At 45.3% G+C, this 14,511-nt stretch overlaps 1 protein-coding gene across 8 annotated transcripts in view; it reads left to right on the top strand.

The window, feature by feature from the left end:
• LOC122118086 (protocadherin gamma-C5) overlaps positions 1 to 14,511 on the top strand; it is a 195,133-nt gene that overhangs the window by 73,814 nt on the left and 106,808 nt on the right. Inside the window, exon 1 of one of the 8 annotated variants that reach the window (XM_042691947.1) lies at positions 1,787 to 4,258. The exons of 5 other annotated variants lie outside the window; for them this stretch is intronic. In XM_042691947.1, coding sequence (XP_042547881.1) covers positions 1,835 to 4,258 — 2,424 coding nt within the window. In that variant the 5' untranslated portion in view covers positions 1,787 to 1,834. Of the gene's footprint in view, positions 1 to 1,786; positions 4,259 to 7,176; positions 9,672 to 11,992; positions 14,472 to 14,511 lie in introns of those variants that run through there. 2 more of the 8 variants (XM_042691941.1, XM_042691948.1) reach the window with 2 other exon arrangements.

The raw sequence follows: 14,511 nt of genomic DNA on the forward strand, positions 1-14,511 counted from the left end.
CATTTCTGCACAAGCTGGCTTTGAACCATGATCCTCAGATCTCAGCTTCCTGAGTAGCAAGGATGACAGGACTGCAAGCTTTACTTTTTAATAGTGTGTTTCTATATGTTGTGTTCTTTGCTCTCGATTATCATGTAGCTTTAAATAACCCTTGAAATAAGAAGTTTGAGACCACTGTTTTGTGTTTGTGCTAGTCCTGGGGGTTGAACTCAAGGCCTGGGTGTTAGCCTTGAATCTTTTGCTCAAGACTAACATCCTTCCACTTGACCACAGCTTCACTTTGATTTTTTGGAAGTTTATTGAAGATGAGTTTCACAGGCTTTCCTATCTGGGCTGGCTTGGAACTGCAGTCTCACATCTCAGCCTCTTGAGTAGCTAGAATTACATGGATGAGCCACCAGTGCCCAGATGTTTAAGACCACTCTTAAATTTCATTATTTCTCTCTTTTTCTCTTCCCCATTCCCCCTTTCCTTCTCCTGTCCCTCCTCCTCTTTTCCTCTTCTTCCCCCTCCTTCTTTGTAATGCTTAGAATTGAACCCATGACTTCATGCTAGGCAAGCTCTTCCCATTGAGTTACACTCCAGCCCTTACTGGTATGTAACTCCATTACATACACTTGCCTAGCATACTTGAAGTTTCAGGTACCACCTTCAGTATGACAAAAGAAAAGTATTACTTCTTGATGGAGGAAGGTAATGGAAATCAAATCTGCTTTTCCCTTTATATTAATTTGCATTTTCTTGTGCATGCATCAAGTAGCTACACAGAAGACTAAAGTAAAACTAACATTTGAAGTAGTAGAAAAGATTAAATAATTACAAAAACATGTGAATGTTAAGACCTTAATTCTGCAAAATTTAGCAATAGTAAGAAAATCTATTGCCTGCTTAAAAATATTTTTACTACACAAAACTTTTAAAGAAACCTTTCCCGGGGAATTTTACCATCAAAATAACCTTATAAAATAATTTCAAAGTGTATAATCTATCCATATGCTCACTCAATCATTTTCAATAATGTATAGTATATAGTAAAAGTATAAACATTTAAAATATAAATGGGTTTCCAAAGAGGATTACACACAGTAATTACTTCTGAAAGTTGAAAAGACATTGAAGTAAATGACACACCATAAAATTACAACTATTTACATATCTGGAGCATGTAGAATTCTACCAAAAAGTTGGTATGAAGTAGAAAAAAATAAAACCTAGTGATTTAATACTTACAGAAATTTTAAGATGGCTCTGTGGTGCAATGGATAGTGCATTGAACTTCTAGTGATAAGAAATTTCATTCTACTTTTTGAAAAATAAATGCAATTTTAAAAATAGAAAAATCTAAAATCATGATGAGAAGAGAAGCATGTTTTCATCATCGATAATCAAATGTTGCATATCTTCTGGGGTGCTGTGGCTTACAGGGGTTAAGAACTAGCTACTCAGAAACTGAGGCAGGAGAATCGCTTGATCCCAAGCATCCCAGCCCAACCTGACCGATCCTGTCTCTGTGAGACCCCCATCTCAAAAAACAAAGGGGGAAATTTCAGCCAAGTTTCTCAGTTGGTGTAGTAACCATTTAGGACTGTGAGTGCCGCTGTTCACCAACTCTAAGAAAAGCAGAGCTACACCAGGATTTCCAGCTCTGCAACTACACAAAGCCCCGCATTTCTGACAAACTGGCACTTGGGCTGGAACAAAACCTCTTAACTTGGGGACACTCAGGCTCTCATCTAGGAAAAAGAAGATCGTCAGACTTTACAGAAGGAAAAGAAGACCCTGACGAACCAAATGCACAAAGAGCATTCTGAAAAAATTCCGTAGCAAAGCAACAATGGCTGCGCCAACGGAACGTCAGTATTGCAGAAGACTGACCCTCTTATGCGCGCTCCTGGGGACGCTGTGGGAGGTCAGGGCCAGTCAAATCCGCTACTCGGTGCCGGAAGAGAGAGAAAAGGGCTACATCGTAGGGAACATCTCCAAGGATCTGGGACTGGAGCCCCGGGAGCTGGCGCAGCGCGGAGTCCGCATCGTCTCCAGAGGTAGGACGCAGCTTTTCTCTCTCAACCCGCGGAGCGGCAGCTTGGTCACCGCGGGCAGGATCGACAGGGAGGAGCTCTGCGCCCAGAGCCCCCGGTGTCTCGTAACCTTTAAAGTCCTGGTTGAGGACAGAGTAAAACTTTACGGAATAGAGGTAGAAGTAATTGATATCAACGACAATGCTCCAAAATTTGAGGCCGAAAACCTGGAAGTGAAAATTAGTGAAATCGCCGCTCCTGGCGCGCGCTATCCACTCCCAGAAGCTGCTGACGCGGATGTGGGCGTGAACTCCCTGCAGAGCTACCAGCTCAGCCCCAACCACCACTTCTCTCTGGATGTGCAAACCGGAGACGACGGAACCTTAAACCCAGAGCTGGTGCTGGAGCGAGCCCTGGACAGAGAGGAAGAGGCCATTCACCACCTGGTCCTCACCGCCTCCGATGGCGGCGACCCTCGCCGCTCCAGCACAGTGCGCATCCAGGTGACAGTGTTGGATACAAACGACAATGCCCCGGTTTTTGCTCAGCCCATGTACCGAGTCAAAGTCCTTGAGAATGTGCCCCCGGGCACCCTGCTGCTTACAGTAAGAGCTAGTGACCGGGATGAGGGAGCCAATGGAAAAGTGGTGTATAAATTCCGCAAAATTAATGAAAAACAATCTCCCTTATTCCATCTTGATGAAGATACGGGGGAAATCTTTGTAGCAAAAACTCTAGATTATGAAGACTGTTCTTCATATGAAATGGAAATACAGGCTGAGGACGTGGGGGCTCTTCTGGGGAGAACCAAAGTGCTAATTATGGTGGAAGATGTCAATGACAACAGGCCGGAAGTGACCATTACCTCTCTATTTAGCCCAGTAAGAGAAGATGCTCCTCCAGGAACAGTACTCATTCTTTTCAATGCTCATGACCAAGACTCAGGGAAGAATGGTCAAGTTGTCTGTTCCATTCAGGAAAATCCATCTTTTAAATTAGAAAATTCAGGAGACGATTATTATAGATTGTTGACAGCCCAAAACCTTGATCGAGAAATGGCATCTGAATATAACATTACAGTGACTGCAACAGACAGAGGAACCCCATCCCTATCCACAGAAGTTCACGTTACCCTGTATGTGACTGACATCAACGATAATCCTCCTACCTTCTCTCAAGCCTCCTACTCAGTCTACCTCCCAGAAAACAACCCCAGAGGCACCTCCATCTTCTCTGTGACTGCCCATGACCTAGATGACAATGAGAATGCTAAGATTACTTACTCCTTGGTGGAGGACACCATCCAGGGGGCACCACTATCCTCATATATCTCCATCAACTCTGACACTGGTGCACTCTATGCATTGCAGTCTTTTGACTATGAGCAGTTTCAACATCTGCAAATGCAGGTGAAGGCACATGATAATGGGAACCCACCACTCAACAGCAATGTGTCCCTGAATCTCTTCCTGCTGGATCAGAATGACAACACTCCCAAGATCCTGTACCCGGCCCTCCCTACAGATGGCTCTACTGGAGTGGAGCTGGCTCCCCGCTCTGCAGAGCCTGGTTATCTGGTGACCAAGGTAGTGGCTGTGGACAATGACTCAGGACAGAATGCCTGGCTGTCCTACCGCCTGCTCAAGGCCAGTGAGCCAGGACTCTTCATGGTGGGGCTGCACACAGGTGAGGTGCGCACAGCCAGGGCCCTTGTGGACAGAGATGCGCTCAAGCAGAGCCTGGTGGTGTCTGTGCAGGACCATGGCCAGCCCCCACTCTCAGCCACTGTCACACTCACCATCGCAGTGGCTGACAGCATCCCTGATGTCTTGGCAGACTTGGGCAGTATCAAGACTCCTGATGACCTGGAGGACTCTGATCTCACACTCTACCTGGTAGTGGCAGTAGCTGTGGTCTCCTGTGTCTTCTTGGCCTTTGTTCTTGTGCTGCTGATGCTCAGGATACGTCGCTGGCACGCCTCAAGTATGCTGCAGACTACAAATGGCAGGTTGACTGGTGTGCCTCCCTCACACTTTGTGGGTGTGGATGGGGTGCAAGCTTTCCTGCAGACATATTCCCAGGAGTTTTCTCTCACAGCTGACTCTGGAAAGAGCCACCTAATCTTCCCTCAGCCCAACTATGCAGACATGCTCATCAGCCAGGAAAGTTGTGAGAAAAGTGAGCCTTTGGGTGATTCAGTTGACTCCAGGTTTCCTATTGAAGACACTCCTTTGGTTCCTGTGAGTTCTATTTTTTCTTTCTGTTTATGACAATTATCAAGTAATATTCCTACTTTAAGGTAGCATTAATTGATGATAATAATAGCAGCAATAATAATTATATATTTCTAACCATTTTTCTCTCTTTTTGGCAGTATTGGGGCTTAAATTCAGGGCTTCAGGCTTGATCAGCAGGCATTCATACTCCTGAGACAAGCACTCAGCCCTAATTTTTGCTTCATTTTTTTAGATAAGACCTTAATTCCTGCCCAGATGCATGCCTGTGTGTGATTCATCTATGTTAGGTGTCCCAGTAGTCACAATAATAAGTGCGAGCCATCAAAGTTTTCACTGAGCCTAATCTTCACCCCAACACCTAAAAGAGGGCATTTTAGTTAGTCTGGTAATTTTTGCTTTCTCATAATTGACATAGGGTCAATGAAAATAGTCATCCTGGAACAGTTCTCATCATCATGCTTGAATGGGGAATTTGGATCGGGTTACTTGATGACAGTGGTTTACTACTAACTTCCCAATTGGATTTTTCTTCCTGAAGTTTATTGATTATTGCTTTTTCCATTCTTCTATTTCTATGACAAGCAAACATTCCACTAAGATGGTGCTTTCCAGAGCACAAATTTATAGACATTGTTTGTATTTGAAGGTCTTTTATGGGCTGGGAAGGTGGCTTAGTGGTAGAGTGCTTGCCTTGCATGCATGAGGCCCTGGGTTCGATACCTCAGCACCACATAAGCAAAAAAGAAAAAAGCTGGAAGTGGCGCTGTGGCTCAAGTGGTAGAGTGCTAGCCTTGAGCTGAAGAGCTGAGGGACAGCGCTCAGGCCCCATGACTGGACCCCCCCCCAAAAAAAAATCTTTTGTGAGGAAAATTCAAACTTCAGCTATTTCCAAAGCCTAGAAAAGCTCTGTGTGTGTGTGTGTGTGTGTGTGTGTGTGTGTGTGTGTGTGTGTGTCCATATTTGGGCTTGAACTCAGAGTCTAGCACTCTAGCACTTGAGCCACAACTCCATTACTGAATCATTGGTAGTTCATTGAAGATAAGAGTCTCACAGACTTTCCTGCCAGGTCTGACTTCAAACCATGATCCTCAGATCTCAGCCTCCTGAATAGTTAGGATTACAAGTGTGAGCCACCAGCACCCAGCTAGAGAAGCATTTTCAGTGGTGACAGTAGCTTTCTTTCTCTGCTAGTATCATCAAAGATTAGAATTTTCTAATGTTGTAATGTCAGGTTATAAAGCAGACACTTCTTTTTCCTATGGTATAAACTTGTGCAATAAAAATTGCTAAGACTAAACCCTGTGAAAGGCTAAAATGAATTACTTTTCAGAACTTTATGATCTTTGGCTCAGTTTTCCAACCTTTGAGGCTACAAAAATGAGTCTGTATATGGGTATGTTAGGAATATATTCACAAGAGATGCTATAGAGATTCTAAAATATTTTATTGGCATTTAGCAAGGAGGAAAAGATTATCTTTTAAACATAATATCAAATTTTCAAGTCATAAAAGACATTCCAGGAGACTATCTGAAAACAAACTTTGAACTTGACTAAAAATTCTAAACATATGATCCATAGGTGAATGACTGCTGGTGTTTGTGTGGAAATAGAGATTTATTTTCTTTGTCATAGACACTTTTCAAACATCTTGTATTTTACTAATAAGAACATAAGGAGTATAATTAGAAATCCTTTCTGGCATAAAGACTTTTTAATTAAATCAGTATTTTTTGAGGATAAGTAGTTAGCTTATTCAATATTTTTTGAGGATAAGGAGTTAGCTTAGTGGTAGAGCACTTGTGTAAGGCCTCAGGCTCCATCTGGAGCAACACACACACACACTTTACCTTAAGCTAGTAGGGAACAAAAGCAAAGTATATTTTAGGGTCATATTTAATCATTCAGCAGGAAAATTGCCATTAAAAAAATTTGTCAGTCATGGGGCTTGAACTTTGGGCTTGGGTGCTGTCCTTGTTCTCTTCAGCACAAGATGAGCACTCTACCACTTGAGCCACAGTGCCACTTCCGGTTTTCTAGTCATTATTGGAGATAAGAATCTCATGGATTTTCCTGCCTGGGCTGTCTTTGAACTGTGATCCTCAGATCTCAGCCTCCTGAGTAGCTAGGATTAAGGTGTGAGCCACCCTCGCCCATTTTAAATTTCTCTCCTGGAGGTTGCCTTTTATACTTAGTATTGATAAGCATTGAGATGTGTGTTGATTTTAAGATAATATAAGAATGTAGATATTGGTTACAATATGGTAAATAATTATTGTCCTATACTGCAGAAATAGCATTTGCCTTTCAAGCAAGAATGCACTGCTACCTGGATGGATGCCTGGGCAGGGTATGAAAATGGAGAAATCTAGTTTTCCTGAACTTAGTAGGTGTATTGTGCATTGATAACAGATTATAGAAACCTAATAGGTTATAAGACAAAATTCTTGATCTTAATACATCGTTTTAAAAAGAAGGTTTGATTGAAATGGTACATTTTTAATTTGCCTCAAAGTAAGTTGGGAGTGTGGTCTGAACTGAAGAGAGATTGCCTTTATGTTGGCCGATATGGAAGCTGGTTCATCCGTTCTTGAAGCACACAATATAATATATAGTATTCTTTTTGTTGTGTAAATTTGGGGCTATCAATATTTATTGAAATACTAAATATATAAATACCAAGTGTACTTCCATGCTGAGCTTAAAAATTTCGGGTAACTTTCTAAGAACAATGTGTACATTTCGAAAGTGAGGAATTCAACACAAGCCAGGCTGTAGTTCTGCGTAGAGCCTCTGGGCGCCGCTGTCGCCCAACGTAGAGCACCCGGATCCCAAAGTCCATAGCTGAGAATTTCCTGCACAACCACCAACACACACAGAGAAAATTTCTCACTCACGGAGGCCACATAAAAGGACTCCAGCCCCGAAATTAGGCTGCGCCTGTCCTGGGCAGAATGCTCTTCCGCCTCGGTAGACATCAGTCTCCAACCCTGAAGCCAGAGCGAGCAATGGGAGGGAGCTGCGCGCAGGGACAACGCCCCCGCCCCCGCCAGGTACTCCTTCCTTTCCTGCTGTCTTTGTTCTACCCCGGGCTCTGTCAGCCCGTCCGCTACTCCATTCCCGAGGAGCTGCCCAGGGGTTCGGTGGTGGGGAACCTCGCCAAAGATCTGGGGCTCAGCGTCCCAGAAGTGTCTGCTCGCAAGCTGCGAGTCAGCGCCGAGAAGCTGCACTTCAGCGTGGACGCGGGGAGCGGGGACTTGGTGGTGAAGGACCGCATAGACCGCGAGCAAATATGTGGGGAGAGAAAAACGTGTGAGTTGCAGCTGGAAGCCGTGGTGGGAAACCCTTTAAATATCTTCCATCTCGTTGTGATGATTGAGGATATTAATGACAATGCTCCACAATTTGATAAAAAGAAAATACAATTGGAAATTGTTGAATCTGTGGCCATTGGTACACGAATATCCCTAGATCCTGCTACCGACCCAGACATAAACTTAAACTCAATTAAAGATTATCAGATAAGTCCTAACCCTCATTTCTCATTGGTGATCAGAATTAATTCTGATGGTGACAAGTTCCCAGAGTTATCTCTAGAGAAACTCCTAGACAGGGAAGAGCAGAGATCTCATCGCCTGATCTTGACTGCCTTGGACGGAGGGGAACCACCACAAAGTGCCACCACTCAAATAGAAATAGTTGTAAAGGACATCAATGACAACCCCCCGGTGTTCAGCAAAGACGAATATAGAATCAGCGTTAGTGAAAGTCTACCCCCAGGATCCCCAGTGTTGCAAGTGATGGCCACTGATAAAGATGAAGGACCCAATGCAGAGATCAGCTATTACTTCCGAAGCACAGCCCAGAGCACGAGACACACGTTCTCACTGGATGAGAAAACTGGTATGATCAAGAATAACCGGTCACTGGACTATGAAGATGTGGACAGATACACCATGGAAGTGGAAGCAAAGGATGGAGGTGGTCTGTCTTCCCAGTGCAAAGTCATAATAGAAATCCTAGATGAAAATGACAACAACCCCGAAATTATCCTCACTTCTCTCTCGGATCATATTTTAGAGGATTCCCCTCCAGGAACAGTTGTTGCCATTTTCAAAACGCGGGATGGGGATTTCGGAGGAAATGGGGAAGTCAAGTGCGAAATAGAAAAAGATCTTCCTTTCAAGATTCATTCTTCTACTACTAACTACTACAAACTGGTGACAGATGGAGTGCTAGACCGAGAGCGGGACCCAGAGTACAATCTCACCATCACTGCCACAGATGGAGGCAAACCGCCCCTTTCCTCCAAGACATATATCAACCTACACGTCACTGACGTCAATGATAACGCACCCGTTTTCAACCAGGCTTCTTACTTGGTCCACGTGGCTGAGAACAACCCTCCCGGAGCCTCCATCGCCCAAGTCAGCGCCTCCGACCCAGACCTGGGGCCCAACGGCCAAGTGTCCTACTCCATCCTGGCCAGCGACCTGGAGCCAGGCGCGCTATCTTCCTACGTGTCGGTGAGCGCGCACAGCGGGGTGGTGTTCGCCCAGCGCGCCTTCGACCACGAGCAGCTGCGCTCCTTCCAGCTCACTGTGCAGGCGCGCGACCAGGGCTCGCCCCCGCTGCGCGCCAACGCCAGCCTGCGCGTGCTGGTGGGCGACCGCAACGACAACGCGCCGCGCGTGCTCTACCCCGCGCTGGAGCCCGACGGCTCGGCGCTCTTTGACATGGTGCCGCGCGCCGCCGAGCCCGGTTACCTGGTCACCAAGGTGGTGGCGGTGGACGCCGACTCTGGACACAATGCCTGGCTGTCCTACCACGTGCTTCAGGCCAGCGATCCCGGCCTCTTCAGCCTGGGGCTGCGCACCGGCGAGGTCCGCACCGCGCGTGCTTTGAATGACAAGGACGCGGCCCGCCAGCGTCTTCTGGTAGTGGTTAATGATGGTGGACAGCCGCCCCTTTCAGCTACTGCCACGTTACTCCTGGTATTCGCTGATAGCCTACAAGAAGCACTGCCCGATCTAAGGGATATTCCTGTGCCCTCAGACCCCCAGGCGGAGCTACAGTTTTATCTGGTTGTGGCTTTGGCCTTGATTTCCGTGCTCTTCCTCCTGGCCATAATTCTGGCCATCGCCCTTCGACTAAGATACTCCTCCAGCCTCTCCACCTGGGGCTGCTTTCAATCTAGACTCTGTTCTAAGTCTAGACCAGGGGTTTCTCTCAACTACAATGAGGGGACTCTACCTTACTCCTACAATCTGTGTGTTGCACAAATGGGCAAGACAGAGCTAAATTTCCTAAAATGTAATTCCACTCAAGATGTAGTTGGCAGTAGTTCTCCTGGGGCCTTAATTCTTCCACTCCATGATGGAGATGACTTGACTTCACATCCTGAGACTCTAATCTCGGTAAGTTTCATTTTTGTGTCTTTAATACCCTAGTTTCTCTTGGTAAATGGCTTCATTTTCATAACTAGGATCATATTTGAAATATGCACGGCCAATTACCATCTTGTCTTCTCCATATTGTCTTTTAGTCAATTTTATTTTCCAAGACTTAAGCACTTGTACACTTGTCAAAAGAAAATGATCAAACTGGAGATAGATTTTTCAAGTTCTGATTGGCTTTTAACCAAACAAATAAATATACTATATTTCAATTTTCTCATATTTAAAATTGGTTGTCATAAACTTTTGCATGTTCTCCATAGTTAAAAATGTCATACACTGGGCTAGGAAGGTGGCTCAGTGGTAGAGTGCTTGAGGCCCTGGGTTCGATTCCTCAGCACTACATAAAGCAGAAAAAGTGGTAGAGTGCTAGCCTTGAGCTGAAAGAGCTGAGGGACAGTGCCCTGGCCCAGAGTTCAGGCTCCACAATTGGCACAAAAAAAAAAGAAAGGAAGAAAGAAAAAAAAAGGTCACATCACTGAAATAGCACATAGTATTGAAACAGGTGCTCCTTCCTGAAAAAACATTTATTGCAAATAATCTCTTAGGAGTCTTTTGGTGGCTGTCTTCATTTTTAGTTTCTTCCAACTGTAAGCACGGAGGACATGACCAGCAGATTTATGAATAGTGAATGTATACAAAATTATAACTGCATCTATTTTTACATGGGAGATGAGTCCAAGCTTTGTTCACATTTCCAAGGATTTTATGGTTCCCCTAAGTACCCTAGGTACCTAAGTACCCTAAGAGGAATGGTTTCTTCTGCTTTTAGTCCTTTGCCTTTCTTCTATATGTATGGTCCTTTTTCTTTGAGGTCAAATCATACTCTTTCTCAGTCTCTTTCCTTCCACACTGTAAGATAATTAATTTCTCAGAAAAAAAATGAAGGCTATTGCCTCTTTGTTTTAAGTCACTGTATCTATATTCAGATCTTTGAAGCAAAAATATAGCATCTTTGCCCTGGGGTAACACCACATAGCTGTAATGCCAGCACACTGTGGCTATGGAGGCCAAGGCCAACCTAAACTATACAATGAAACCCTGTCTCATTGAAAATTTTGAACAGTTCTTTACATGAAGACATAATGAACATTTTGAACAAGCTGTTTTCTATATGAAAGAAGTGAAGATTCTCCTCTTTTGTGATTGAGTAAAGAGCTATGTTGTGTTGATGGAGATGCATAATTGAAAATATGTGAAGCATTTTCTATGAGCTTACCTAAAAACTGCCTAAGAGAAAATTTTATGTATATGGGGGCACCAGTGCCCCCAGGTTATTGAATACAAAATTTTATTTGTTAAAAATCCTACATCAGTGTTGAGGGTGTAGCTCATGGTAGAGTACTTGCCTAGCATACACTGGGTTTTAGATCCAGCACTAAAAAACAGCACTAAAAGCAAAAAAAAAAAAAATTAACCCACATTAACATATAAGTCAAGTTAATTTCTCAATAATATATGTGTATATGTGTGTGTGTGTGTGTACATTTTTCAAAAAACTGACTTGTTAAGGCCTAATGAAACTATCTTAGAAAAAAGTATTTCGGCAGCCTCTCACACATCCTTAAGCTAAACAAATAAATACAAAATCCTAAACTTTAAAAGTAATTATTTCATAAGGAGCATAATACAGTCCCTATATGAATGTTTGCTAAGTAAAACATGGTTATTTAAATCACAATTTCAAGTAAAATTGTAAGACACTTCTGAATACAACTGACATAGGATATAAAATAATCATAGTCTATGTTTTAAAATGGGTACATGCTTGTTTTAAAAGTGTTACAAATCTGTAGTATATTTACCCGAACATTATCATATTATTCTACTTTAATTCCACTTGAGCTTACTACCCAGTTTGTTTAAAAAAAAAAAAAAAACCACCTGCAAATAGTAATTACTTAAAAGATATGAGTAGAGTGAGGACAGCAAATGTAGCTTTGTCTGGCATGTGTGAAGCCCTGGGAGGGCCTCCCAACTTCCTCACCCCAAAAGACATTAGCAGAGACCCCAAAGAATCTGTGTAAATTAAAGTAAATCCACACACAAGTTTGCTAGGACGCACTCGAGTGGGTGCAGTAACTCGTTAGGACTCTGAGCGCCGCTGTTCACCTACCGGGAGAAGCAGTCTCAGCTCGCTCGCGATTATCAGGGCTCCAACTGCACAAAGACCCACAGCTCCTACAAACCGGCTCCTGGGCTACCCCAAAACTCACCCCGGCATTTAAGGAGCTCAAGCGACCGAGAATTCCTGCCGCCACCGAAAGAAAAAGGAACCCGCTGAAATACAAAACGTGTCCAGGGAGGATTTGGGGAGAATTCCGTGACCAGGAAACAATGGCCGCTCAAAGGAATCCTTCTGACCACATCACGCTGGCCCTTCTCAGCTTTTTCCTGTGGATGCCCTGGGAGTCCGGAGCCCGGCAGATCCGCTACTCGGTTCCTGAGGAGTTAGAGAAAGGCTCCTTCGTGGGGAACATCTCCACGGACCTGGGACTGGAGCCCCGGGAGCTGGCGCAGCGCGGAGTCCGCATCGTCTCCAGAGGTAGGACGCAGCTTTTCTCTCTCAACCCGCGGAGCGGCAGCTTGGTCACCGCGGGCAGGGTCGACCGGGAGGAGCTCTGCGCCCAGAGCCCCCGGTGTCTGGTGAACTTTAACATCCTTGTGGAAGACAGGGTCAAACTTTTCGGGATAGAAGTAGAAGTAACTGATGTCAACGATAATGCCCCAAAATTTCAAGCAGAGAATCTAGATGTAAAAATCAACGAAAATGTTGCTCCAGGGATGCGCTTTCCTCTCCCGGAAGCTATTGATCCCGACGTGGGTGTGAACTCCCTACAGAGCTACCAGCTCAGCCCCAACAAGCACTTCTCGCTGGAAGTGCAGACACGCGCCAATGGCGTCAAGTACCCGGAGCTGGTGCTAGAGCGCGCCCTGGATCGGGAGGAAGAGGCCATTCACCACTTGGTTCTGACGGCCTCAGATGGGGGTACCCCCCTTCGATCTGGCACTGCCCTCATTACTGTGACTGTCTTCGACACAAATGATAACGCGCCAGTCTTCACCTTGCCTGAATACCGAGTGAATGTTCCAGAGAACTTGCCAGTAGGCACTCGTTTACTAACAGTCACTGCCACCGACAAGGATGAAGGAGCCAATGGAGAAGTGACATATGCATTCCGAAAATTACCTGACACACAGCTGGTGAAATTCCAACTAAACAAAAATACCGGGGAAATAAAAATATCAGAACATCTAGATTATGAAGAAGTGGGTTTCTATGAGCTAGAAATACAAGCGGAAGACGGAGGAGCATATCTTGCAACCGCCAAGGTGCTGGTTACAGTAGAAGATGTAAATGACAACAGCCCAGAAGTGACCATCACCTCTCTCTTTAGTCCCGTGGCAGAAGATTCACCTTTGGGAACTGTCATTGCCCTTTTAAACGTGCACGATTTAGACTCTGGACAGAATGGAGCAGTAACTTGTGCCATCTCCGGGCATCTACCATTTAAATTAGAGAAGTCGATTGACAGTTATTACAGGCTGGTGACACACAGAGCCCTTGACAGGGAACAAGTATCCTCTTACAACATCACAGTTACAGCCACAGATGGTGGAAACCCACCTCTATCAACAGAAGCTCACTTCACCCTGCAAGTGGCTGACATCAATGACAACCCACCCACCTTCTCTCACATCTCCTACTTTACCTATGTCCCAGAGAACAACCCCAGGGGTGCCTCCATCTTCTCAGTGACAGCTCTTGATCCAGACAGCAAAGAGAATGCCCAGATCATTTACTCTCTGGCTGAAGATAACATCCAAGGGACACCACTGTCCTCCTACTTATCCATCAACTCAGACACCGGCATCCTATATGCACTCCGATCCTTTGACTATGAGCAGTTTCAACAACTGCAGGTGCAGGTGATTGCCAGTGACAGCGGGAACCCACCCCTCAGCAGCAACGTGTCCTTGACTGTGTTTGTGCTGGACCAGAATGACAATACTCCAGAGATCTTGTATCCTACTCTCCCCATGGATGGCTCCACTGGGGTAGAGCTGGCGCCCCGCTCCGCAGAGCCTGGCTACCTAGTAACCAAGGTGGTGGCCATTGATAGAGACTCAGGACAGAATGCCTGGCTTTCCTATCGCCTGCTTAAGGCCAGCGAGCCAGGGCTGTTCTCTATAGGGCTGCACACAGGTGAGGTGCGCACAGCAAGGGCCTTGCTAGACAGAGACGTGCTCAAGCAGAGCCTGGTGGTGGCTGTGCAGGACCATGGCCAGCCTCCTCTCTCAGCCACTGTCACACTCACTGTGGCTGTGGCTGACAGCATCCCGGATGTCCTAGCAGACTTAGTCAACCTTGAGCCCCCACAGGACTCTGACACCTCAGGCCTCACACTCTATCTAGTAGTGGCGGTGGCTGTGGTCTCCTGTGTCTTTCTTGCCTTTGTCATCATGCTGCTGGCGCTCAAACTACGACGTTGGCACAAGTCACACCTGACCCAGGCTCCTGGAGAAGGATTGGCTGGCCTGCCAGCCTCGCACTTTGTGGGTGCGGATGGTGTGCGTGCTTTTCTACAGACCTATTCTCATGAAGTCTCACTCACTGCAGACTCAAGAAAGAGTCACGTGATCTTTCCGCAGCCCAATTATGCAGACACGCTCATCAGCCAGGAGAGCTGTGAGAAAAAGGATCCTTTGTCTTTATTAGATGATTCGAAGTTTCCAATAGAAGACTCGCCTTTGGTTCCAGTGAGTTCCATTTTTGTTTTTCTCTAAACGGTTATGGTTA

Source organism: Dipodomys spectabilis, unplaced genomic scaffold (assembly GCF_019054845.1).
Source record: "Dipodomys spectabilis isolate Male_0828 unplaced genomic scaffold, ASM1905484v1 ptg000147l, whole genome shotgun sequence".
NCBI lineage: Eukaryota > Metazoa > Chordata > Mammalia > Rodentia > Heteromyidae > Dipodomys > Dipodomys spectabilis.